The following is a 27,747-nucleotide window of genomic DNA, read 5'->3' on the forward strand; positions in this document are numbered from 1 at the left end:
CTGCCATAGAGTTTTGCAAAGTATTAAACAAAAACAAAAAATATATATATGAGAAGTATTCAAAAATGCCCCCCAAATCTATACCAAATAAAGGCAGCATCACTTAAGGCTAGTGAAGCAACAACATGTATTATTTATATTATATTGTGAATATAATGCCAGTAATGAGCTGTTTTTGTTTCACTAACCGCGACGTGCAGCTGCCTTTATTCGGTATTTGAATGATTGATTTCAAAGGAATTAAGCAATCCCCTAGGACAGGGGTGCTCCAATCCATTCCTCAAGCCCCCCCCGCCCCCCCCCCCCCAACTGGACAGGTTTTTAGGATATCCCTGCTTCAGCACAGGTGGCTCAGAGAAAGACTGATCCACCTGTGCTGAAGCAGGGATATCCAAAAAGCCTAACCTGTTTGGGAAAGGGGGGTGGGGCGCGCTTGAAGACTGGAGTTGAGCACCCCTGTGCCCTGGCGGTACGATCACCCACTTTTTTTTACATCCTGATTTATGCAGTTTTTACTCCTTGAGCACCAAAAATTGTAGCCCCCAAGACAAGGCATGTCTGGGCACTAGTTGGATCCACAGAGACTAGAGCAGCACGGCGGAGAGCAGGTATATGAAATGAATACATTTGCTAGAGCCTGGGATCTCTCAGCCTGTTAAACGGTTATATATCCCACATAGCCATGTAATGCTATACACGGACACAGGGCATCCCATCTTATCCCAATCAGCAGTTATACGAGAATCGTCACCCTTCCAGTACAGCTACTATGCAATGTCTAAAGCAGATATAGTTCCCATGGGATAGTTCCCATATGGAATGGCAGCATGAATATAGTGACTCATCTCAAGGGCTCGACCATTAAAAAGATGGGCAGCTCAAGATATATAGAGGAGTGTCAGAATGCTAGACAATACACAAAGGGAATGGTGATAGACATCCAAGGCAAGGCCGAAACTCCCTCCCTCAAGGTACACAACGCAGAGCTCTGAAAGTGTGTCAACTCCAAACAACTCCTGTGACCAAGGACATCAATTTCGCTCTATCCACGGAGCAGGTACTACTGCCCCCGGCCACAGAGCTGCGGGAGATGGCTTTGCTTCTTTAAGGTAAGGGAAGGGGCAAAACAAAAGATGGTCACTTGTAAGGCTAGGCGGGTGAGGAAGAAAAGGGTGACATGGGCTGCCACAGCTACCCGTTGTGTGATTAAGGACTCAAGCAGTGCTATATAGGTTGCCACACCAAGGGGTAAGAGATCAGCTAAACTATGCCTGCCTTCTCTATGACTAAAGAGCCCAGTATAGGAAAAGGTTTATAGTGCCTGTTATTTCAAGGGCTAGTTGAATCAGAGAAGGGTCAACTCTGTGACTACATGGCTAAAAATAGGTGCAAGTACACAGAAGAGGGGACACAATGCGGTGCACACAGCAGGACATGCTTGGCACAGACATGTCGACCACTACTTTTGCCTCCCCATTGCACACAGGATTTAACAGGAGTATAATGGGAAGGGGACCAGCCATGCCTCTAAGACATACAGCACAGGTGGGAATGTATTGAAATGTTCATGTCAGTGTTCAGCCTCCTAAGCTGTACCTTCCTGTGTCACCACTTTGGGATGTGGTCTCATGCCATACTTGCTATGTATTTGAAAGCCACAGGGGGATCTCTGACCCAAGGCAAAGAGATAGGGAGCATTTTGGAAAAGAAACACACTCCCTTCCAAGTCTTCTGGGCTAGTCTCACAGGTGGGCTTTGGTAAAGAAAGAAAAAAGGCAGCATTCTGTAGGCCAGGGGTGACCCACTCCAGCCTTCAAGGGCCAACAACAGATCAGGTCTTAAGGATAACCCTGCTTCAGCACAGGCAACTAAATCAGTGGCTGTCAATGACTGAGCCACCTGTGCTGAAGTAGAGATACCCCCAATACCTGACCTGTTGGTGGCCCTTGAGGACTGGAGTTGGCCACCCCGGCTGTAGGCAGAGGAGAAACGTTCTCCCCTCCCCGCTTCTCGCATGACTTGGAACAAGCAGGAGTGTGTCAGCAGGACTGGCTGTGTGATATCGTCCTTTTCTGCTGGCGAGGCCTGCTCAGCACACTGCAACCAGCAGAGAAATTGTTTTTCTTAATGCAACAAGAGCCAACTTTCATGCGGCAAGCATAAGTGAGAAAACCCCTACCCAGATACAAAATGCCGAGATCTGCAAGTGTGTGCTCTGCCAAAAACTCCTGTAAGCAGGGACAAGCTGCCCCTGCACCCTTGGTCACTGAGCTTTGGAAGATGGCTTTGCGGTGGAGGGAAACCTTTTCAGGTATTTCTCAGCAGTCTTTTTGCCGGTGGGAGATGGCTGGACTGGTCTTTCGCCTGGGGAAGACTTGGCTTTGTGTGAGGAGGGTAAGACAGAATGTTTGTTTGGGCTGGGAGCCACCTCCACAGCTTGAGATGAGGAAGTAGTCTCTGGTTTTTCCTGGCTTGAGCTCTTGGTTCCTGTGGGTTTCTTGGACAATAAGCTGGTCTTCCCCAGATCCGCTGAACGCCGGCTCTCCTTCTGCCTTAGAGCAGACTTGAAGAAACTGAGCCCTTTGTCCTCAGACTTGCTGTCCCGCTTTAGGCTGGAGCGAGCTCCACTGTGAGGGGCTCGGAGACTTGCCATGGACGAGCTTCGAACTGTCCGACTATCCTCTGGGGGCTCACTCGTCTTGGCCTGTGGGGTCCGGGTACTGCTGCCGGCTTTAGATGCTGAGGCTTTGTCTGAGCCCAGGCTTACCTTGGATCCCTCCCTGCTAAGACTCTTCTCGGCAGCCCGGTGCTTACTGGACGAGGTAGAGACGGAAGTGGCCTTTGCAGACTGGGCTGGCTTCTTGGGGGCTGGGGATGGTGTGCTGTTAATTGCAGGACTTGCCGTTTTTTGTTTCTGCTGAGAGGCAGAGGAGGGAGCATCCTGAACTCTCCCGGTCTCTTTCTTGTGCTGGGTGGATACACGGCGTATAGGTACTTTCACGTCACTCCTTTTGCTCTTTGAGCAAAGCTTTCCAGCGCTGCCAGATGCAGCAGAGGTGGGAGCAGGAGGCTCCTTCTCTGGTACCCGTGCGGCCTTCTCCTGCTCCACTGCTCCCTTGCTGGTCGCTGACATCTTCCCAACCATTTCCTCACTCTGGGGGTGGCTCTCTCTCACTGGGGAGGAGGTGACAGAGTCGCTCTGATCTACAAAAGCGATGTGGTTGTTGTTATCCAGAGGATCCAGCAGCGGGTTCCTGCACACAAGCTCTGCAGCGCCCTTTCCAAACAGCTCAGCGGGAACTGCTTTCTTGGCCGCCGGCTCTCCCTGAGTTACACCCTCCGCTATGGCCAGCGGCGCCCGAACCGCTGCTCGATGCTCGCGTCTCCCCGCCTCGCTGTGCTCGTGGAAGCTGCCCGACAGATTGCGAAGGCTTCCGAAGCAAGAAGTGGACACGCGGTCATCTGCCGTCTCCCCGATCTTGCTGAGGGGCGAGCCGTGGATGGGAGAGTCGGACGGGTGACGGCAGGAAGTCACTGACCGCAGGTGGAGTTTTGCCGATAGCGACCAAGTGGGGCGGAAACCATTTTCATTGGCAACAAGGGGGCTGGTCACAGAGGACCGTCCGGGTGTGCTCTGCCGTTGGACACTGCGAACAAATGGACGGGAGGAGAAGCCACCTGCAGGGGGAGGTATCACGGGAAAGGAGGAGACAACAGGGCACAAGTAGAGTCATCAGACAAGTTAGAACCTGTATGCAGCTACAACGCCTAAATAGAGAAAAAACTGGATACAGAACATTCCTGTACTGCTAATTAAAGTACAGAAGAGTAAAGATTGTATGACCGTGGCTAGATAACAGCAGGGTTGAGCAATTTAGCTCAAGTCATAGTAACACCCGATAAATTTAAGGGAATAGACTTCTTACATTCAGGTTTAATTTCTACCTGCTTTGGTGTAACAATCTTTGTTTCACTTGCAACAGAAATGCCTCGAGTTAAAAGATGACAGCAATTCAGCAGTCGCCTGCAAAATGTGGCAGAAAATATTACTGCTTTTTTATTGGGACCATGCAGCAGTCTGCTTTTAAAAGCACTTCTCCCTGTTTCAGTAGAAATTGAGCTGTCAGTTGAGAATTGTAAAGGGCAAATTACACAACTACTTGAAATACAGTTATGAAGGATTTCTCAATGTGTGTGCGCTCAGTGATACTTCAGAGGTTTAGGAAGAGCAAGACTTTGTATTATCAGCAGCACATATTATTTAAATAAAGTGCCACCTGAACCGATATTTTCAGATACAAAACGCATCTTTTAAGCCCTCTGCTCAAAACACTACAAGGCATCTCTCACCATCATCCTCGCTTCTCTCCCCGGTCAGTTCTACGGATTCCGCCAACGACGCGAGTGAAGTGCGTCGGGACGAGGCCGCGGATGCGATGCTGGGCTGCCTGCTGCCGGGGAGCCGGGTAACCCAATGATCACAGAGCGACGAGCTAGTGGAGCCTGAGAAACACAGGGATTAAGAACTACATTTACAGCATCACCTGCTCCCCCCCAGCCAATTTCAAAATAAACATTTCATGTTGACATGACTTGTACAGTGTTTCTCCCTTAATACTTTTCCTTCCTGTGGCACTGCAGTTATATCCGTATGTAGCTGAAAAGCATGCGCGAGTAGATGTGAAAAGCTTGAAAATCAAGTGCTGAACCTGCAAGACTGAGAAGCCACAGTGCTGCCCTATTCAAGAGTGGAGGTAACATTCTGTAGCGCCGATACATTGTACGGAACGCCACAAAAACCATGACAACGCTTCACACTGCCACACACTGCCGTGCCACTGAAGGAGGTCCTCCAGGGAGCGCAGTACCTGCCACGGAGCTGTTTGCTGACCAGGATGGAACGGCGGCCCGTCGCTGGTAGAAGAGGATGTAAGCCGTTTGCTTGCACACCTCGTCCTCCGGCAGCGGTTGTACCTCGCTATCATCGAAGCAGTACCACAGGCCATCCATAGAGTTCTTGCAGTATGCTGAAACAAAGGGACAAGTGGAGGTTACACATCAGATCTTCCTTTGGGGGTGCAGATATAAAAGGGCATTTTGTATCCGTTTGGTAGACACTGTGTATTCCCTTATCTGCACCTCCCCCCACCCTTTTGTACTCAATTAAGATTGAGAGAGAGCCGAGCAGGGATTCTTTTGGACAATGTGTATAGTATCACTCTCCTCTTGCTTAGTCTGTGTAATAATTCACCCCTCTCCCTCAGATGTGGCTGTACAGAGACTTCCTCATCCCCTTGGCAGAGCTGTTTGTTAAAACCTGAAGGTAGAGTCACATTGCCCTTCACTCTCCCCTTACTCAAATCTTTATATTATATCTCAGCTTCAGGACAGCTGTAGTCTGCTATTCCCTTCAATAGCCGTTTGCTGCCAACCAACCTTGTCTCAGAGAATCTGCCTATGTAACCGGTTCCATCAATTTATTTGTATAGAGCAGGGATGGCCAACTAAAATCGTCATGGTGCAGTCAAAGACTGAGCCACTTGTGCTGAAGCAGGGATATCCTGAAAACCTGACCTGTTGGTGGCCCTTAAGGACTGGAGTTGGCCACTTTGGTATAGTGTATACGTACTCTGGATCCTCTCCCAAGGAGAGTCGTGTATACTCCTTAAGGACTAGCTCTATATTGACCCATTCCCCGTAAGCTGTAACATGGCTTGCCTGCCCACCCATTGGAGAGCTACGTATTGCTTGCCTTAATTTCACATGTACCTGTATAGTGACCACCCTGCATGGTCCCATGATGATTGCAGAGCGCATAAAGGTCATAGATGAAATCCTCTGGGTCACGGCCCATGCCATATGGCCGTCTCCACGGCGACCAGTGCGAGGGGAGGCTCCAGCTGCTTTGACTGCGCTTCACTACATGAGGTGTCATATCCAGCCCCATCAACGGGAAACGGACCATGTTCTGCAACTTGACCCGCCGATCCCCATCCTGTGTGCAAAGAAAGTCACCTTCTCAGACAGGATCTCACACATGGGCTGCCACACAGCAAGCACCCCATGTGCACAGTCACCCCCCCAGAACAAGCAACGGAATCAAAATACCCAACTGTGAACCCATTCAGGGATTGAGGAGCCTGCAATGCACTGAAGGGGTTAGGATTTAAGGGGCTAAGGAAGATCACTCGGGCCTTAACTCCACCCTACACACAGAAAGGCAATATCGCATAGTTCAGCTATAGAACAAGGTCATGGTGTAGTGACCGCCTGCAATATATTGAGGGCCAGATTGACTAGCTGGTGTTAAGCCTTAAGGCAGCGTTCGGTCCATTTGTCTCAATCCGATGCAAGGCGGCCAACGTTAGCACAGCTCAATAAATATGAGCGAGAGACACATACAAACCCTCCTCCTACTGTGATGCCTGCTGCACTATTCAAGGAATGAGCACAAGGCGAAGAGAAGAGGAATCATCTGGCAAATCAGAGAGCAGTATGCATTATTTCAATGCTGCTGTGCACTGGTTAATGGAGCAGCAGTAATGGGGTATTGTTCTTCAGCGCTGTCCAAGCAAAAAGCAGTCCACGGCTTTCTGGCAGTAAAGAGATTAGTGGTGCAATGGTCTGCAGGTGTTTTAAGCAGTAGTCGTGTTAGTGGTGCGACACTATGAAGGGTCTGCATTCTCTTACCTGTCGGAACCTCTTCAGGTGCAGGATAAGCACATCGGGAAGGGTCCACAGGCTGAGTTTAATGCTGCCCTGTTGAAGCTGTTTGCAGTGAGGGCAGCGCCAGGCATTGCCAGGAGCCAGCTGTAAACAAGCAGCGCAGTCAGGAGGACACACATACAAGCGTAATACACAGCACAGATAACAACCCTACCAGTGGAGCCTCAAGTATGCACGGAAGACCTGAAGAAATAACCATTTACACGGCGATCACCAGGTCAAGTGATTAAAGCAACATGTTATTAACTCCAAGGCCTGCTATACCTTGTGATCTACAGTGCACTTCCTTTTCTTTACTGTGTAATACCTGAACTCACTGTATTAACTTCAAAATGAAGGATGCAGTGCCAATGATCCATACATTTTTAGCATTGATTCGATTTTAGCAGTCGCTCTATCCTTGAGCCAAAGCAAGGCGGCTCTCCAGGTGCTGGACTGCAAACTGATCTCCAGGAAGGTGGCATGGCCATCAGCATGTTATTTCCATTGCCACATAGGAGTATTACAGTTTTCATAACACGTCTATCCACATATCAGAAAAGCCCAGTACTGTATTCACACAACTTGCTTTCCTTCTGTGTGAGAAGTGTAAAGCAGGGGGGCTCAACTGTAGTCCTCAAGCTTCCCCCGCTACCCCCCACCCCCACAAGTCTTCAGGATATCCCTGCTTCAGCGCAGGTGGTGCAATCAGTCCCTGCTTCCCTTATTGAGCTACCTGTGCTGAAGCTGAGATATCCTAAAAACCCGACCTGTTGAGGGGGGCTTGAGGACTGGAGTTGAGCATCCCAGGTGTAGAGCATTAAGGGATCAGTCTCTTGATCATTCAGTGAACAGATACGTGGGCCATTTAGCAAGAGATGCATCTTGATTTGCACAGCTTTTTAAACCCAGTTACCACAGCAGTGCAGTCTCTAACACTTGCTTAAATATCAAATAAGTTGGAATTTACTTGATGGCAGATTTTGCAATCTGTCCTAACATGGTCTGGGTGAAGGGATTCATTATATCATTTCTTTGGCTCTAAAGCCCCCACTTAGACTATGGTGACAAAGGTGGATGAAATCCCTAACTGGCATGGTTATGCTGCCTAAGCACAGCTGAGACGTCCTAGTAAAAAGGTTGTGCAGTGCCATAGAGAGGGTGAGATGGGCACAGCTGCATGGGCATCTTGCCCCTACCTGCTCCTCTTTGGTATACAGCTGAAAGCACTGGGAGAGACTGCAGCACTGCGGCTGGTAATGCAGCTCCCGCTGCACACGCACACTTTCAGAGTCCGGGACGTAGTCTTCTTCCGTGCTCCCAAAGAGGCTGCGGGAGAGAAGCACAGTTTGAAGACGAATAAACTGTATCTGCTTATTCTTGAACACTTCAACACACAATGGCACTAGGAAAAGGTTACTTCATTCACAAAACCCTTCTGCACAACCCAGATGTTTCCGACTCATCACTGAAGATCTAATAGAAAGCCCAGTGCTGCATGTGCAACTCTCTTGCACACCTTTAAAAACACACTGAAGAAAGCGGGCAAATGTATAAATGAAAATCTTTTCCGTCAACGGATAAAATATGTGAGTATGCAAGATTAAAAGTTCAAAAAGTATGTGCAGGTCTACATATAGAGAATAATGTAGTGTTATAACTAATAATCTGAATATATTTTTCAGAGCCCGACATTTCTCCCTCAAGGCTAATAACCCATAATATTGAACAATGGTGCCCATTATTATGCTTGAGCATGGGTGGCTCAGGATATCCTTGCTTCAGACCTGTTTGGGGAGAGGGGGAAGGGGGAGTCTTGAGGACTGGAATTGGCCTCCCCTGCCGTACCCCATTAATTTATATTGTGGGTGTTTATATACTCACTATTCCTTGGTCTCTCTGTCCCATTCCACCACCATCTTTACGTGAGCGGTCCCTCCAGGACCACAGGATTTCAGAGCCCTGGTTTGAACCCACAAAGTTATGTTGTTAAACTTTTATTGTTGCAACATTATCACATATTCCTGGGCACGAGACAGGCTGGGTAAGGATCTCAGTTTCCTGCCTGTTGCGGCTCATATACCTTTTAAAAGAGCAAACATACAGCATGAACTCATGGTTTTTTTTTACGGTTATTATGATTTCGAAGGATTAAAAATGAAAACCTAAATCAGAGGCTCCAATCTATTATTACTCAGATGTTAATGCAGGATCCATATACTTTCAGTGCAAGGTGTGACTTCTATACACAGCAATGCAAAAAAACATCGCATGCCTGTCTTCCAGGGAAGAGACTGAGCTTATCTTTAAATTATTAAAAACAGCAAGGCATAACCTTCAACTGCAATATGCCATTTAAAAGCCAGCAATCATTGTCCAAGTATTAATTTCTGGGACATAATTATAGTAAAAGGTGAGTAATAACTGTGGGTGCAGACTGGTGTGGGGGTGTGGGTGCAGACTGGTGTGGGGGTGTGGTGACAGGTTTTACCTTTCCACAGTGGGGTGACACAGAGGTTGTTCTTCCTGAGGTAAAAGGTAAGTTATCCCCACAGCAGTCACTACTCGCAGGCTGAATGGACAGACCTACAGAAGAGCAGAACAAAATGGCTCATTACTACGGGTAGGTCTTCCAACAGTGAAACATAATAGCAAGCACATACAATTCTCCCATTAGGACGGCCACACTGTAACCTACAAATGCATTAGGTATGTTAGTGCATGCACTAGACAGTAGCACCCACCTGAACACACACAGAGGGGCGCAAGGAGTATTGCATCTTCTCCAGGATTTCCTTCTGCAGTATGTCCCATGTGATACTCCTCTCCAAGTACAGAACAAATGGCTGCCCAAACCTGGGGAAAGGACCATGGAGTTTAGAATGTACACGCCCCTGGCTCCTGTGTTTGGAATCTTCAGTGTGCTTTCCAGTGGCAAAGGATCACTGAAGTGGAGCCTTCCCTATCCTCACAGGGTGGCCGCTTGTATATAATGCGTACCTCTTGCCATGCTGCCCGCTGTAGGCTCGGTTACACACCAGCACTACGATCCGTTCGCTGCATGCAGACCTGTTTGCAGGAAGCCGCACAGAGCCGGGCGAGTAGAGTGGAGATCGCCTTGGCTCTGTCCCATTTCTCATATAGTTCTGGTTGTTATTCACGCAGACTCCTGTATGACACGGAACAGGAATTTGCGTAAAACCACCCGCAAGAGTTAACGGTTTAACTGCCGCGTTACGTCAATGCCTCTTTCCATGCTACAGTGTGTTCCTTTGACCCATTTTCAGTTACACAGATCTGGAGAGCATTGTAAGACAATACATTACCTCCAACAGGTAGTTGGAGTTGCTGAAGGATGATACAGGAAATGATCACAGCTTGATCAGATTGCAATGCTCTGGAGGGCGATGTGTTGCAGACATTTCCAATTAAAGAATTAACATGCAAGCTCCACATCTTTAACCTTTTTGCTGCCACACATTGCAACACCGTTTGCTGCTAAAGGGGACCCCACTACATTGCTGGCTCCTATGACAGGTATTATAAACCCAAGTGATTCAGAACGGCGCTAGACAACAAAAATAATCAATAAATATGTAGTGAACAAATAAAGCTAGGTGTAAGGTGAAATAGAAAGATTCTCAACCTTAACAGGGAATTGTACAGGTTCCCTTGTAAACAGCAATAGACATCCAGGGTATGAAGAGAGCGATGATTCAGGCACACCCAATGTGTACATCATTTCGCTGAACTAACAGCTTGCTCAGGAGCAATATCACTTCAATATTGCTCCTGAGGAAGCTGACGTTAGTTCAGCGAAACGCGTAGAGCTTCAACATCGCAAGCAGTTGCTCTCGTTCCGGAGGTGAAAAGACTGCCGTGCCATGCATCTGCCCCTTCTCCCGTCCAACCGGAAGCTGTTCAGCCCGCAACGGATGTGACGTCAGACGCCGTCCAACGCGGTCTGACTGAGGGAGTTCCGAAGGAAGACAGCCAGATTACCACCTCTCCCGATGTGAGATCTACTGCCTCAAAACAATCTTATGTGCCCATTTTTGATGTACACATTGGGTGTGCCTGAGTCATCGCTCCTATGACAGGTAAGCAGTTGAAAGAGGAAAAGGCCAACAAACAAAGCCGCAGTTTGTGTGCGAGAGTGAACAGATGTGTCAACTTCCTAAAGGAGAAACAATATAAAAGAGGGTAACCGCTTTACCTCTCTGGGTTACAATTCCTTCAGACGGGAACATTTCTGGAGTCTCAAAGGCAAATATGCAGTCACTTTCGTGGATGGCATCCAAGTCATCTGTGTCAGAGAAGGAGCGATGGAACCCATCAAAATACATTTCAGTGATTACTATCTGGAGAGAGAGAGAAGACGAGAGACTAAGAGCAACCCCGGGAGATCAGAGGCACAGAGGCACATAAATGACCTCAGGATAGACATACTACACATCTCTAGCATAACATTCTCCAATAACCATGTTACACAAACAGATCTGTGATATTCCACAAAAGTTGTTCAAGTAATAATGACCATCACATGGAGAAGGTGTACGGGTTTAATGGAAGCTGCGCAGTACAGTCCTTGATGTGTGGGAAGCAGACACTGCTATGATGGGAGGCAACACATACTGTAGCGGAGCTCACACTTGCCTGCGCTATGGGGATTTTGGTCTCCATGGAGATAGCTTCTCTTAGCCTGCCCACATTGCCAGAGAGAGGTACGGCAACACCGATGCGCATGCAGTGCGAGCATTTCCCCTGGTAAACCGCGGTCACGTAGAGAGGCCTGTGTGGCAGGGAGAAGAGAATGAGATCACAGGTGACAGACCGGAGGCTTGATGTTCTAAAGATTACACAGCCCCAACATTAACCCTTAGTGGCTCAGTGAGTAAAGACTGACTGTAAACAAGGGCACCGAGTATGAATCAGGGGCGCCTGGTTCAATTCCGTGTGCCAGCTCCTTGTGACCTTGGGAGACTCACTATCTCCCTTTTCATCAGGCATCAAAAACAGATTGCAAGCTCACCTGGGCAGGGACTGTGCCTGTAACAATCCTATGGGCTGCGTGCTATACTGCAATACTGAAGCGCTGAGCACCATTGGTAGGGAAGCGCTATATGAAATAAAGTTATACTTATTATTCTATACTGCACACACCCCTTCTGTTGATCTATACACTTTTCCCCTCAGTGCCTCATTTCAAGCAGCACTGCATATCGGTCACTTTTAAAGGGTGGGAAGAAAGGAAAGTTGCCGCCAGGATAGAGCCCGAATAGGTTATTCGAGTATACGACTTCATATAGCAATCTGCCACTTTATATCCTATTACTGAGGAAGAATTACAATCACAATTTGACATAACATACTCGAATCGGTGACATGCAAGCCTGCTTTTTAAGCAGTGTTCAACTGTCGTCACCTCAAGGTAGCTTATGAATAGCATTGAAATTGCTCCAAAAATAGGTTTTATAATAAATGACAAAAAAAAAAAAATCAATAGAACACTCAACCACTACATCCTGTGAAAACGAAAAACTAGAACCATTTTATAGACTGACAGAAAAATTGTTGGGTTTTGACAGAGCGCTTACACAAAAAAGGAAAGATTCACATTAGAACCATAAACAGCTTCCTTAAAATCTAACCCGTGTTCTTAAAACTTGTTTTTCTTTTATACAGACATACCCCGGTTTAAGGACACTCACTAAGTACACTTGCGAGTAAGGACATATCGCCCAATAGGCAAACGGCAGCTCACGCATGCGCCTTTCAGCACGTCCTGAACAGCAATACCGGCTCCCTGTCTGTACCGAAGCTGTGCGCAAGCGGGGAGACTATAGAGCCTGTTACAAATGCGTTATTTACATCAGTTATGTACGTATATGACGATTGCCGTACAGTACATGCATCCATAAGTGGGAAAAAGGTCGTGCTCCACTTTAAGTACATTTTCGCTTTACATACATGATCTGGACCCATTGCGTACGTTAATGCGGGGTATGCCTGTACATAGATCATTGATGGCACCCTTGATGCAGACATACCGGAAAACTCAATACTTCATAAAATACTTCCAGCACACCTAGTTCCTACGGGTTGTATGAACATCACGATACAGAATAAGTAACGGAGTGAGTGGGTTAATCTTTGTGGCGTGTTCTTACCGTGTGTGAGGCAAAGGGATGGGCAAGGAGATGCAGAGGAAAGGGTCAAAGGTGTTACTCTGTTTCTGACAATGAGGACACGTCAGGGAGGACCTACGAGGGAAGAATTACGCCAACAGACACAGCATCAGAAGCTAGACAGACAACGGCAAGAGAAAATCCTGGGAGGAAAGGGGGTCCTTAAAAAGGAAAAAAGTACGGAGACAGAAAGTTGTTATAGTTAAGAGTGAGGTATATTATCTTTTTTAAGTGATAGAGCAACAGTGGCCAACTTCAGTCCTTATGGGCCACCAACAAGTCAGGTTTTAAGGATATCCCTGCTTCAGCACAGGTGGCTCAGTCATTGACTGAGCCACCTGTGCGGAACCAGGAATATCCTTAAAACCTGACCTGTTGGTGGCCCTTGAGGACTGGAGTTGGCCACCCCGGTTTAGAAGCAAGCAATACACTGGGATGAGAAGCCCTGTTCAGTAATATGTTGCAGGAAGGGAATAAAGAGCAAGCAGACTCAAACAGGACTCCTACATCAGTTGCCGGAGTATAGACGGGTTACCTGTACTGAGCTTGGAAGAGTTCTTGAACAAAGGTTCCACTCAACGGGAAAGTCGGCCCTTCTCCGGTCAGGTCCTCTTCCAACGGAGGCTGCAAAATAAGTGTATGTCAGCCACCGGATGCCTGACACCGGACACTAGTAAGCAAAGATGGGTGGGTCGCCGTGTTGGTAATTTCTTCAACGTCTTCCAAAGGAGGGAGAGGGAGTATGATACCTTTTATTGGATCATACCGCCTACTCACTGTCCCTCTGTTACTACTCTTCACTGGAGCAGCAACACTGAGGAATGTTTTTTTTCTATTATTGAAATATATATGTCTGTTACATGTTTTTCATCCGAGTCATTAATAAACTTGCACCTTGCTTAATGTACGAAGTCTAGTTGTTCCACCGCGATCAATGACCTAGAACAGCTTCCCACTGCAAGTTCTGCATTAAAACAGCATTTCAGCTTATGTCCTGTAAACGGGACACAGGCAGCGGGTCCCTGGGCGCCAGCGCAATGCAACAAAAAGGTCAGGGCTCAAAAGAAAAACAAACAACGGAGAATTACATTGAACTTGCACTGATGCTGCACACTATTTTATGTAATGCATTTCTTACACTAATGCCCCGAGTACAGTCGTTTTTAACATAACTTCTTTTACCTGTTGGGATGGGGGAGGTCTTCAGGACTGGAGTTGAGCCCCCCAATCCTACAACACCCATGTAATCAGCAGCGACAAAGCTTTGCCGTGGCACATTAACGTACACAATACACTGGCTTTAAAGATGGGCTTAGCAGGGGCTCGGTAGAAGAGGGTTGTGCTACTCACCCTAGGTTTGTATTTGACGACACTGTTCAGGTCCTCGTGCACGCGGTCTAGCAGCCAGAGAAGGAACTCCTGGGCATCGTGCTGGGAGGTGCCACGGTACTGGAGAGCATTCTTGGACACAATTGACTATGGAAAGGAAAAGCAGGTTCCGTTTGTTTCCGAGTGATCACGTCACATTTATTCATGGCAACAACATGCATTCGATTAAGTCGATGAGATCTTAATAAAATTGTATTTATTTATGCAAAAATGTCCTTCAAGTAATGTGCACACTTTAATAATCTAAGTGCCATTACCTGCATCTTGTAATGTCCTTTGTTATCAGCTATTGTTTCTATGAAGCATAGGATGTGTAATCTTTTGGCACCTTTAAAATTAATCTCCTGCACCCTGTAACTCGATAGATCACTTGGCACCACACAGCCCTCTGCCTACAAGTATTGTCCCAAAAACACCATGTGAAATGTATATATATCGTTTTCATAGTACAAAGCCACTTCATATCATGTTTAAGCTTTAAATGAATGCTCTGCAAGTGCTTTAGGCAAGGGAGATGTTTAAGAAGCCAACTTAGCAAGTGGCAATGCTGGCAACGGAGCAATGGTCTGCAGTCCCCAGTGCCAGGGGTAACAAGGCTTAATACTCTGCAGTTCCCACAGAAAGAGAAAGTGAGCAGAATGATACGATGCAGGTCCTAGCAGAGAATGGTGTACTAGAAAAAGATTCTGCAGGTCCCTGCAGCAGTGAGCGAGTTCTGTATAAGGTGGTGACGCTCTTCAGGAGTTTACTTTTTGTGAAGGGGGTTTACTTTAAACTTAAGAAATCGTTCCACTATTATCCTAGAGCTGCTGATAAGTGAACAGTGTAGCACATCCGCATCAGGCCGATTTCAGGGTGGCTGCTACGCGATGTGCGCGCGCACGTCCGTCGCAAGTTCGGGTTGTTCGGAGGGAGTGTTCAAACCGAAAACTCCACTGGCGGCAAAGTGCAGCGATGACGCTGCTACACTTTGCCGCTACAACCCGAAATTATATGTGGGGCGGCAGTCGCATCACGTGAGCTGGTTCAACGAACCAGCTCTGTGACACGTTCGCCCCGCCACAACTCCTGCAGCCTGGGCACAGATTGCCAAGCTGCAGGAGCACGCGGGGAGGCGCGCACGGACGCAAGTGTCCGTAGCAGCCACCCTGAACTCGGCCGAAGACCATGTACGGCTGTAAAACGGACATTTTGCACGAGTACAAATTATAGTGAAAGGGCTTTAATGACATTTTCCCCCGTGGCTTTGGGTTGAAATGAATAGCTGGGGGTGCAAGATATAGAACAGACCAGGGGGAATCTTAAATGGACCCCATTACTGTTTCCTTGGTAACAACTGTTCTACCCAGCTCTGCTGTGCTGGCATGAAAACACGGGGCGGGTGTGTCTGAAGGCCTAATTGGTGGTTTTCAGCCTTTATAGAAATAAAGTGCTTTCTACTGCAGTTGCCATGTCCTTCACAGCCAATGCTCTCAGCAACAAAAACATCCCACTGGCCTATTTTGTTAGCACTTACATGTTTAGCGTTGCAATGCTTTTTTGTGTGTTAATAAATTACTGCTTGATGACAATATCAATTGGCCACCAAAAGCTTTTATTTTATAATTGTAGCCACAAGGTGTATTCTCCATTGCAAAAATTAGCTTAAAACACAATTATACATAGTTCATACCTTCTTTTTCCCCCCACTTTAAAAGTCTATACATAAGAAGGCCCACTTGTTCGGCTTCGAAAGCCATTCGCTTCCACAGAAACACAGCACGAAGACGAGAGGAACACACCATCGTGAAAGCAGCAATACACTTACCCCAAGGAGACCGCCATATTCGCAATAATTCAATATAATTATGTGCGCTACACACATTCTAAACGTTATTTTATTATGTTGCAGACTGGAAATTTCTGGAGACCTTTACGTGCAATTGGATTTTTTCCCCTAATAGTACAGAGAAAAAAATGTTTCTTTCCCAATTAAAGCATAGCTGATAATTGAGGGTTAAACACCTGGCAGGCTGTAGCTGTGCACAATACGGAGGTAGCTGTAAAATGAATGTAAAAAAAAAAGCTGCAATTCATTTAAACTTACCAAAGAAACCACTTTCTTGGGTGTGAAACGCAAGCAAGGAAAGAGTGGCATTCCTTAGACATTGTGATATATTATAAATCGTGTAGGAATGGCTAACTTCAGTCCTCTAGGGCCACCAACAGGTCAGGTTTTAAGGATATCCCTGCTTCAGCAAAGGTGGCTCAATTGTTGACAAAGCCACCTGTGCTGACGCAGGGATACCCTTGAACCTGGCCTGTTGAGGACTGGAGCTGGCCATCCCTGAAATAGTGGATAGATTCAGTTTTGTTGGAACAGAGCTACAATCCTGCTGACACGTGAAAGTGGAGTCGCAAGATACTGTATTATTACCCAGAAAGCATTGCTATTTCTGGCAGAGGTCACCACCCTGTTGAAACTCATTACAATAATCAAAAAAAGGAGATTTCCAGACAATCTAGTTTTGAAGAACTTGAACAAATCGAGACTGTTTTAATCCCAATCAGATACACTTGTAGCCTTGTGAAGATGTACTATACAGCTTCATCGTGAGTGGTGCCAATCAATAAAAGATGATGATGATGATGATACAACAATAAGTTTGATATCCAATGTTCTCATTGTCGCACTTCTGAATGCTAAGCAAGAGGGAAATGCTAACGCGACCCTTACATTACACCACCGATGTTGGGCAACACTATCAATACACAAGGGGAAAAAGGTCGCAAACCAAGGGACAATAATAGGAAAGTCAACTACATGAATATATGAAATTATATTTGTTTTATTTGGCTCAGAACTAAAGTGAATAACTTCATATACTAGATTCTACATTTCTTTTTGTAAACTAATTGTCTTCTGCTAATTTAGGCCCTCGTTAGACAAGAGAATGTGTGCTCTTTTTTATCTCTCTCCCTCAAAATACAGCTGTTTAGAGGGAAGATTTAACTAGATAATATGAGGTGCTAAAGTAGTATTTTGTATCTGTCTAAAGCAGGGGTGCGCAAACTTTTTCCCTTGTGCCCCCTGCCTGCTCTCCCCCACTGCTTGTATCACCCTTGCATGATCTGAAGCGTCAAATGACACTGCAGGGTCATGTGATGTCACTTGACCTCACGGCATCATTTGATGCCGCGTTGCCGAAGCCGACTGAGTCCCGGTAAGTGAAGTTGAAGAGGCCTCGCGCGGTCCCCCTGCATTTTATTTAAATGCGTTGGAAAAGACCGCGGGGCCTCTGCAAGCGCCGTGCACCCCCACCCCCCCAAATAAAAAATAAATACATCTCGCGCCCCCTTGCTCTAAAGCATTATAATCCTCCTCACTTACTATTGGTTTCATTCAAATTCTCCTCCACCAGTAAAACCAGGATTTAGGGATGACCAATGCGTTTGCAAACATGAATACAGTAAAAGCCACGAGTGGAAATGGGAAACACAGATATCGAAAAACACGGTCTGTTCTTACAGTCCTACAGAGAAGTCTGGGAACCTCTAAATACAGAATGGGCTGCAGGGAGTCTTCCGGTACCGAAACCGGTTCTTAAGAATTGGCACAGCTTAGTAAATAGGGGCATCAATATTTTCCACACAAGTTAATTTATCTCTTCCAAATAAGAGTATATTCACCCAGCCGGAGAACATCGCTGTGAATGTAAAGGCTATAAGAAGGTAAGAGGAGGAACCTAAACAATATTAAATGGGTCCGATTGAGAATTGTGGTTCTCACCCCACAACTAAATACAATAGTGTAGTGCGTACTTTCACATTTTAAGACCAAGTTAAGGTGTGGAACTGTAGTCTCCGTTTCAGTAATGCCTAGAGGAGAGGGGACCGCACCCATATCATAATACACACCTATACCTGACACGGTGTTCAAAGTTTTGTGAAATCATTTTTATAGGGATCTGTGCAGATCATAAATTGTATCTATTGTAATCGTGACAGATGAAGTAATAATTCTGAAATACTTTATACTTCCTGTGATTTTACAAGGCATTGAGCCCTCACATAAATGCTAAACAAATTCTGCTCTCTCACGTCTGCCTGTTGAGAAGAATTTATGTTGATTGTTGTGTAAATGATCTGTGTCGACAGCTAAGGGCTTTAAAAAGCTTACGACCTCACACTATCAGAATCTAAATAAGACATGGGTTTAAACAGAGGGGAACTACGGGTGGAATGATGCATGCATTTTCTTATACAAGTAGCGCAAAGAGAAAAATGTGATTTCCACGTAAGCATACAGTACGCCTCTTTGGTGTAGAGGTCAAATACTTTTTGCTTTCAAATGGAAAAAAAACTAAACATTTTTGGCGAGTATTATTAAAGATGGCGCTCTCTGAGGCTTCCTTCTAAACATCAGCGCCAATGTTCTACCACAGGCCTGCACAACACGCGGCCCGCGGGCCACATGCGGGCCGTCTGCACTCATTTTGCGGCCAGCGGTGGCTTTCCCGTCCGCCTCCCTCCTGAGCCCGCTCTCCCCCACGCGAGCCCGCTTTCATCCCGCCCCCTCTCCCCACCCTGTCGAGCCCATGCTCCTCCTCCTCTCCCGCCCGCGAGCTAGCGCTCCCCCTCCTCTCCCGCCCGCCCGCGAGCCTGCGCTCCCCCTCCTCTCCCGCCCGCGAGCCCCCGCTCCCCCTCCCGCGAGCCCCCTCCTCTCCCGCCCGCGAGCCTGCTTTCAGGACTGCACGCTCTATGCGTGTGACACTTCCTGTGCCCGCTGTGCTAGTCCTGACTGCTCTGCCGCCGTGAGGTGAGGTGCAGGGGGGAAGGTGAGGTACAGGGGGGCAAGGTACAGGGGTGATTTGAGGTGCAGGGGGGGGAGAGTGATGTGTGAGGTGCAGGGGGGGAGAGGGATGTGTGAGGTGCAGGGGGGGGAGAGGGATGTGTGCGGTGCAGGGGCAGGGGAGTTATGTGTGAGGTGCAGGGAGGGGGGAGAGTGATGTGTGAGGTGCAGGGAGGGGGGAGAGTGATGTGAGAGGTGCAGGGAGGGGGGAGAGTGATGTGAGAGGTGCAGGAAGGGGGGAGAGTGATGTGAGAGGTGCAGGAAGGGGGGAGTGATGTGAGAGGTGCAGGGGGGGGAGAGTGATGAGAGGTGCAGGGGGGGGAGAGTGATGTGAGAGGTGCAGGGGGGGAGAGTGATGTGAGAGGTGCAGGGGGGGGGAGAGAGTGATGTGAAAGGTGCAGGGGGGGGAGAGAGTGATGTGAGAGGTGCAGGGGGGGTAGAGTGTGATGTGAGAGGTGCAGGGGGGGGAGAGTGATGTGAGAGGTGCAGGGGGGGAGAGTGATGTGAGAGGTGCAGGGGGGGAGAGTGATGCGAGAGGTGCAGGGGGGGAGAGTGATGCGAGAGGTGCAGGGGGGGAGAGTGATGCGAGAGGTGCAGGGGGGGGAGAGTGATGCGAGAGGTGCAGGGGGGGGAGAGTGATGCGAGAGGTGCAGGGGGGGAGAGTGATGTGAGAGGTGCAGGGGGGGAGAGTGATGTGAGAGGTGCAGGGGGGGAGAGTGATGTGAGAGGTGCAGGGGTGAGAGTGATGTGAGAGGTGCAGGGGGGGGGAGAGTGATGTGAGAGGTGCAGGGGGTGAGAGGGGTGTGAGAGGTGCAGGGGGTGAGAGGGGTGTGAGAGGTGCAGGGGGTGAGAGGGGTGTGTGAGGTGCAGGGGGGAGAGGGATGTGTGAGGTGCAGGGGGGGAGAGGGATGTGTGAGGTGCAGGGGGGGAGAGGGATGTGTGAGGTGCAGGGGGGTAGAGGGATGTGTGGTGTGTAGGGGGGTATTGTGTGTTTGATGTGGAGGGGGAGTATTGTGTGTGTGTGTGTGGGTGAGGAGGAATATTGTGTGTGTGGGTGAGGGGGAGAGATGGGGGTATGAGAGATAGATGGGGAGTATCGCAAAGGTTGATAGTGAGGGGTTCTGGGGGAGATTATGAGGATGATGATGACGGGTGCTTGGGGAGATATGAGGATGATGATGAGGGGTGCTGGAGGAGAGATGATGATGATGGTTTTACCCTTGCGGCCCATTTTTTTTTCCTTGGAGCAGTTCTCACTTTACGAGTTGTGCAGGCCTGTTCTACAATCACACATACCATTGTAGAACTGCTGCAGACAGACAACCCCGGAGTATTAGGTAAATAGAAAAAGCAGTGCCAGAGCAATATCTTACTGACTGTAATGCTTGATGAAGAAATATCCCTGAGATCCCTGTTTACTGCACTCTGTCTAATATTCTATATTCATGTACGACTAAATAGTCCAATGTATGTACGTACTGTATTACAAAGATGGTAGGTATAGGTGACTTAGTGAATGCTCCCCACGTAGTAGGACAGCAAATACTAATAAAAGCCAAACTACTCAGACCTGATTGTAATGCTTTCCAGGTTCAAAAACTCCAATAAAGGAAGACTTAAATCTGCAATATTATCAATGAGCGAGACTGAATTTCAAAGAGGGAGATTTCCTATGACTACAATGAGGAAATCCTTTAAGAACTTTCTAAAGCTCATGTACACACAACAATAAAAAAAATGTAATTAATAGGTATTATTAGTTACAAAGGGAATTTGTTTATGATAGGACCAATATTGTTTCTACACTAGACCACTCTTAAGATGTGACAGAATTGATGGAGAATTCGGAAACTGTTTGCCAGAAAATGTTAAATATTGCCAAGCATAAATATTTCATTGGAATTTAAAAAGGACCCGTACAAATGCAGCTTGAAAACTTTCAAGTATACCAGTCAAGCCAATCAAATATACACTTTTCTGAGAAGAGTTAATCCAGATTCGCAAAGCTAAGATGTGTCTTTTCTGCACCAATTCTATCATCTTTCTGACTACACCTGGAGTTCAAAAAGGGTTTTCATACACACTTCCCAATTTTATAAAGGTTTCTTATAGCAAATTCCCTCCTATTTGCTATAAAAGCAGATGTCACTGCCATATTGATTAGTTGCCCAGAACTATAGGGCCCTCCACAACATAATTCTTTTGGGATTTAGCAGTTAAGAGTCTTAGGTCTTTTTTCTTGTTTTTTTTTTACAGGGATTGCTTGTCAAAAGCCAGGATACATCTCAAAGACAAATATGGATTTAAACAGCTTTGTAGATAAAAATGCACACCGATGTGTAATGTCCAACACACAGAAGAAGGTCTCTTATTGGTAGTTATAGACTATTTAGGGGCAACAATCACAATTATTCAAAAAAACTAAGCATGTCTTTCTGGTTTTGCTTGTGTTGCAACATGTGCCTTTTTATGAGCCATCCCAAACGTTTTTAGAGAATGATATAAAGCAGGGGTCCTCAACTCCAGTCCTCAAGCACCCTCAAGACTGAGCCACCTGTGCTGAAGCAGGGATAAACTGAAAACCTGACCTGTTGAGTGGGCTTGAGGACTGGAGTTGAGTACTCCTGATCTAAAGAAGAACAGTATGTTTAAGAAGTATGCATTTGTTTGGGTTATGTTTTGAAAAAGGTTGCACTGCAGAGATCTATTATTTTTTTTGTAGCATTACTATCCGCAAGTAATACAGCAAATGTAGCAAATTTCTGCAATGCTTCTTTGTGCAGATGCAGGGAAATTGAAGATTTGGGAAGATTGTCCCAGCACCATGTCAAGTGGCTAGCTCCCTCACTCCCAGATCAAGCACATGACAGTATACAGGAGCAGTGTTATTCAATGAGTGTTATTCAATAGTTTCAGGGCTAACAGATTTTCAGCATAGTTACCAGTGCTGTCAAAATCAATGTTTGCTTACAAGATAAGACAATGTGACATCTACCAGAAAGGCTTTGTCCAGATAAGCACTGACAGGATAAAGAGCTTTGATTCTTTATATTGTATTGCACCAGCGGCTATAAAGAAAAATAACAAAGGCTCACTGCACCCCAACACCAGCCTTAGTGTGGGGCCTGTCACCCAGTACCAGGCATAGACTTGGCAGTCTCTGGATGCTGCCTCAGCGAGGGAACTGGCCTCCAGAACAAGCTAGTCACTGCCAAAGGGGTCTTCAACACATTACTGTGCAAAAGGGTAAAGAGTAGGGGGGCTGCTTCGGTAGTTAGCCACAAAGGGGGGCAGCAGACAAAGTTGGCATTGCCTGTAGCGTCCCCATAGGAGCAGTGCCGCCCCCCCCCCCCTGTCCCAGGTCCCCCACAGCAGAGGAGGACCAATCTCCCCCTGTCCCCAGCATCTCCCACAGCAGAGGGACCAAGTCCACCGAAGCATTCCTCTCAGAGGGACCAGCCCTCCAGCATCCCCCAAAGCAGAGGGGTCAAGTCTCCCCTGGCATTCCTTTCAGAGACCAGTCCAACCCCCCCCCCCCCCTCAACAGAGGGGTCAAGTCCCCCCTTGCTCCCCTCACCTTAAACTCCCGGCTGTGCTGCGGGGTATACTCCAGTGTCCATAGGGATCTCAGCAGCTGGGCCAGCTGCTCCGTCACCTCCCCGCGGTCCTGCGGCCCGGGACTGGGCAGCGGGCTGGGGTTCTCCCCGGGGCTGCCTCCGCCCTCCCCTTCCTTGTACTGCTCCAGGCCCAGGAACTCTGCGAACAGGTCGGTGTTACTGAGGCACTGCAGCACGGCGTTCATGAAGCAGGTGTTCCCGTGGTTCTTCAGGCCGGACAGGCCGGGGGCCGGTGGGCTGCCCGGCGGCGGGAGGGGGAGGGAGGAGGGGGCAGCCGCCGCCGGGCTGCTGCCCCCCTCAGCTGGTGGCTGGGCCGCCGCCGGGTCCCCACGGGGGGGAGTTACCGGTTTGGCCCGGGCTGCCTCGGCTTCCTGCTCGGTGCTGAGGTGAGATAAGGTGCTGAGAGTCCGGAGGAAGCGGCTCATGAAACCTCCCCGCCGCCAGAACAGCTTCTTCCCGGAGGAAGCCGCCTTCTTCCCGCCGCCGGCCGCCGGGGAGGCAGCGGGGGGACCCGACACCTGCGACATGAGGGCGGCCCCGGGGAGCGGAGCATCCCCCTCCCGCTGAGGCCGCTATGGGGGGGGGTGACAGGACCCCGGTGGGGGGAAGGAGACACCGGCAAAGCTGGGGAGGGCGGGTTCTCCTCAATCACTTCCGCTCCGGGGGTGCACACGGTGGAACGCAGCCGGGACGCGCAGGGCTGTTGCAGGGTGTGGGGCCGCCATCTTAGCTAAGGGCAGGTGGGAAAGGCGCGCTGTAGCAAGGGTGTGGGGTCGCCATCTTGGTTATGGGCAAAAGGGCCGAGGGAGGTCCTGCGTCATCGCCATGGTGACAGGGCAAGGGATGCCAGGAAGCAACATGACAGCTCCCAGCAAAGGTGTCACCTCCCAGGGACCAAGGAGCAGTGATTTTCTTTTTTCTTTTTTATCTAAAAGGCTGCACTGAAGCCTATAAATTCACTGATACTCCAAATCAATTGTGTGTGTCGGTCTGCCGGTCTGCCTGCCTGCCTGCCTGTCTGTCTGTATATGTCTGTGTCTGTCTATCTGTCTAATCTTCTACCAGAAAAACGAAGACAAAAAGAAAAGAAACAGCACCAGATTTATAAACGAAAGTCGCACTCATTTTAATTGGATTTCAGTCTGTGACAAATGCCCTTTTCTCCCCAGTTTTGCAGCCATTAGACCCACACAGATAAATACCCTCCCCATGTGTGGGGGTGCAGTTATTTGAGTTCTGCAGCTATTTGATACTCTGAAGATCTTCGGTGCACCCATGTTTTGTTTTCTCGTGTTTGAACAAAAAAAGTGGAATTAAAAAAAAATTGATTAATTTTCCATTTTTCAACATATATTCAGTACACCAAAATACAATGTACAATATTTCCAGTATCAGTGCAAATCTTCATAAACAATTCTTGCGTATGTAACGCACTTTCCCCCACCCCCTGCGAGATAAGGCGTCTACGGTGTGTGTGTTGCTTTACCTGTGGCTAACAGGAGGCCTGAACCTCCGCCGCTGGGAGCTTAGGGTGTACCTGATTCGATAGGTGACAGCGCCTCCACCTGCACGGGATCCTAACTATGTGGGATAACCCCATGCAGGAACATATATGAATAATACACAACACTGTAGTAAAACAATAATACTTTACAAAATGAACATACAAAATAAGTGTCCCCGGCGCTAGTGAATAAAGTGTCCAAGATACCATAGTCCAAAAGACAGTCCTGTAATATGAGACAGTCCGGATAGGTAGATGGAGCAACCAAGAGAGTTCCGAATGGGAGGGGGTGTCCTTATGGAAGACCTCCAAAATGTTTCTGGGAATACACAAAAACAAAAGACACCAATTGCGCAGTATAAATGGCAAGGACCCCTAACTAGAACATAAAAAACCCTACTTACAAGATAATATCTTGCTTGTTCAGGGGAGAGAATCTGTGCTTGTGCCACGTCTTCACCCCGGTTTCCACGGACCCCACGTGGTCTGACGAGATGGTTCCCCTTATGAAGTTGTTGAACTCACGACACACCGATGACAGCGGTAACCAGTGAAAAGGGAAATAGGACACAGCCTGGTGTAATACGTAACTACACTTTAATAAAATTAAAAACAACACACTACCCACACTTACAATAAGTATGAGAGAGCGATACAACTCACGAATGCCGTCCGCAACCTGCTTCCAACCCGATAGGCACGGAGAACGACTGGCTATCAAAAACACCCGCGGCTCGCCAAAAGATGACGTCAGACGCGTTTCCCACCCTCTTTGATAAAGCGCCAGGCAGGGCGTGAAAAACGTCAGAGTTTTTCTTCAGTTTTTGTACGGGCACCATGTGTTATTACATTTTTATTTTTTTCGCTTTTGATCCTGCTTCCAGTTCTCTTTTTTTTCCATTTTTCTGCGCTCCACGCCACTTTGTTCTACTGCCACATCCACACCACCCCGATGTCACCTCCCTAGGAAGCCGGGGCAGGGAAGGTCACATCTATAAATGTTGTTTGCAGTGTGTGAAGGGGGTGGGGAGAGGGGTCAGCACGTATCTTTCCATTGCGTACAATAAATATAATTATCTTTGCATCATTTTCCCATGTTATCTTTCCTATACAGTCTCAGAAATACTGATTCTTGTATTTGAATTATATCTGAATCGGAAGGGACCTTTCTATACCAAGAATCGCCATCTTGCTCTCCTAAAAGTTGAGCCCGTCTATCCCCTGTCAATTTCTTTTTTTAAATGTGTTTCCTAAAACATCTCGATTATAAGTTGTATTTCTTCTGTCAAAATGTATTCATTTGAACATCTCTCCTAACTCTCTGATGTTGGGAGCATTAACAAAAAGTTACATTTTTATGTAAAAGTAATGACTTTTATCCCTGAGACGCTATTGAAGTCTATGGCCCTTTCTCCTACCCGGGGGGCAGAAGGAAAGGAAAGCCCCATTGACTTTAATAGGGCTTTCCATGCTTAAGCAACCTATTGGCGCTGTCACACTTGTAGCCTATGTATGTATATCTTTTTTTATATAGCATCCACAGTGTGCTCAGCGCTATACCAGGCCTGTATTTAGGCATAGGCCTACTAGACCCAGACTTAGGGCGGCAACATTGGGGGGAGGGCAAATTTCGGGGGTCGGTGTTGCAGGTTACAGAGGCCCCGCTCTCTTTCCCATAACAGTTAAACTCATTGCCGTGGAGAGCATGAAGCCTCCGTTAAGGTCTCTTACTTCCTCCTGATGCATCGCGGCGTCCTATGGCAACGCGTTTCCATGACAACGGGACGTCAGATGGCATCCCGTTGTCATGAAAAAGTGTTGGGCCGCTGCAAGAGCAGGAGTCCAGGGCGGCAATTAGATAAGTGCCTAAGGGCGTCAAATTTTTAAACCGGCCTCTCGCTATCCAAAAAGAGGCAATGCGGGGAATTATAATGCAATAAGTGCAAAAAACATAATCAGACAATAGAAAAGGAAATCCCTGCCCTGGGGAGCTTACAATCTAACTGGTATCTTCTGAGATACAAAGATAGCAGGTGAGGGAGTAAGCGCTTGGCCACAATGTTTGGTAGGAATGACTCTGGGTCTGTGTTCAACAGTAGCCATGAGCCTGGGTTATTAGGAGGCTTGATTTAAGAATAAAAATAAATGCACTTTATATAGAATATAAGTGCCCACAAGATTAGGATACCTAAAAGTCAGACTTCAAATTATTGAGACTCACAGGAAAGCATTGAGAGTTGTCAGGGCAATTAAAGGCTCCTCAAACAGATAATGAATGGATGGGCTTCCTAGCCTGTGTGTGCAGGGCAGAGGTGCAATAAATTATATGCCTCATTTACTCATCCTCCCACCCACACTAGTTGGTCTGAAATAGACTTTAATGGAATCATCCTCTTACAAGTCTGTGAAATTAGCGAATATATCAGTAAGTGCAGACACCCAGACTATTCTGTGCCTGTGTTTACTGATCGTTATCTCTGCAGTCTGATATTCCCCCATGTTATCAACATAGGCTAAGGCCCCGCTGCCTCAGACCAGGCGCCCGCACTGCAGACAGGCAGCGCGTGGAGAGGCACTTGACCGCTATATGAGGTCTGTAGGGAGCTGGAGCGGGGGGGGGGGGGGGGGGGGCAGGGTGTGAGTAGAGGGCTCTCCGTGCTGTCCCCCCCTCCCCCGTCCGTCCGTCCCCCCACACACAACACATACATACATATATACACATATACAAATACATACACACACACACACACTCCCCCCCTACCTTTTGGAGGTTGTGGAAGCTGCCTCTAACTCCAGACCCAGCGCTGATTGGCTCACCAGCGCACCACGTGACGCATCACAGCTCGGGATCGCAATTCTCTTGCATCCCCTGGCGGCTGATGCGTCACAGCGCGTAGTGAGCCGTGCAGCGAGGGGGGACTGGGACCGGCTCGGGAGGATACCCCTGCTGGTGAGTAACGTGCAAGTGGCCGCGCGCGCCGCCGGACGCAGCGGGACTAAAGCCTTACAGTATATTCTCCAGCACAGCTTTCCCAGTAAACAGTGATTGAAGTGGGATGATCACAGATTAATTAATTTAAATGACAAATTTACATTTTATAAAGCATAACATTAATGATGCTTAAACATTCCCCTTTTTCTGTTATTAAATCAAACTGATGAGATCCAAAAGGTCAAAATAGCTTTCTGTGAGTACTGTTACTGGCTCTACACTTCTTTAACCCAGGCTGTGCTGAGAAGCTGTGCAGTGCAGCAGGTAGGAGCTTATAGGGATCTATGTTAGGCTGGTTCTATACTGCCGGGGCGTGCTACGCCGTGCATGCACGGCAGTTATAGGTGGCTGAGGTCAGCCACCCCTTCTATACAAGGGCCGTGCGCAACAGGGAGCGGGGAGCCGACGATAGCGGGGAAGAGAAGGAAATCATCTTTTTGCGCCGCTACCGGTGCTGAATGTATGTATTTGTGTGTGCATATATGTATGCATGTGTATGTGTGTGTGTGTGTGTGTGTGTG

At 47.8% G+C, this 27,747-nt stretch overlaps 1 protein-coding gene across 1 annotated transcript; it reads right to left on the reverse strand.

The window, feature by feature from the left end:
• Positions 1 to 364: 364 nt before the first annotated feature.
• USP31 (ubiquitin specific peptidase 31) lies at positions 365 to 23,479 on the reverse strand. Its single transcript, XM_075565631.1, has 16 exons — positions 22,691 to 23,479; positions 14,244 to 14,369; positions 13,429 to 13,517; positions 12,876 to 12,968; positions 11,362 to 11,497; positions 10,922 to 11,066; positions 9,706 to 9,874; positions 9,450 to 9,561; positions 9,197 to 9,291; positions 8,590 to 8,667; positions 7,905 to 8,034; positions 6,691 to 6,810; positions 5,770 to 5,995; positions 4,869 to 5,027; positions 4,351 to 4,503; positions 365 to 3,678 (listed from the first exon to the last, which is right to left on the reverse strand). The coding sequence occupies exons 1-16, from the start codon at positions 23,255 to 23,257 to the stop codon at positions 2,264 to 2,266; spliced, it is 3,813 nt and encodes a 1,270-aa protein (XP_075421746.1). The 5' UTR covers positions 23,258 to 23,479; the 3' UTR covers positions 365 to 2,263.
• Positions 23,480 to 27,747: the final 4,268 nt, after the last annotated feature.

Source organism: Ascaphus truei, chromosome 11 (assembly GCF_040206685.1).
Source record: "Ascaphus truei isolate aAscTru1 chromosome 11, aAscTru1.hap1, whole genome shotgun sequence".
NCBI lineage: Eukaryota > Metazoa > Chordata > Amphibia > Anura > Ascaphidae > Ascaphus > Ascaphus truei.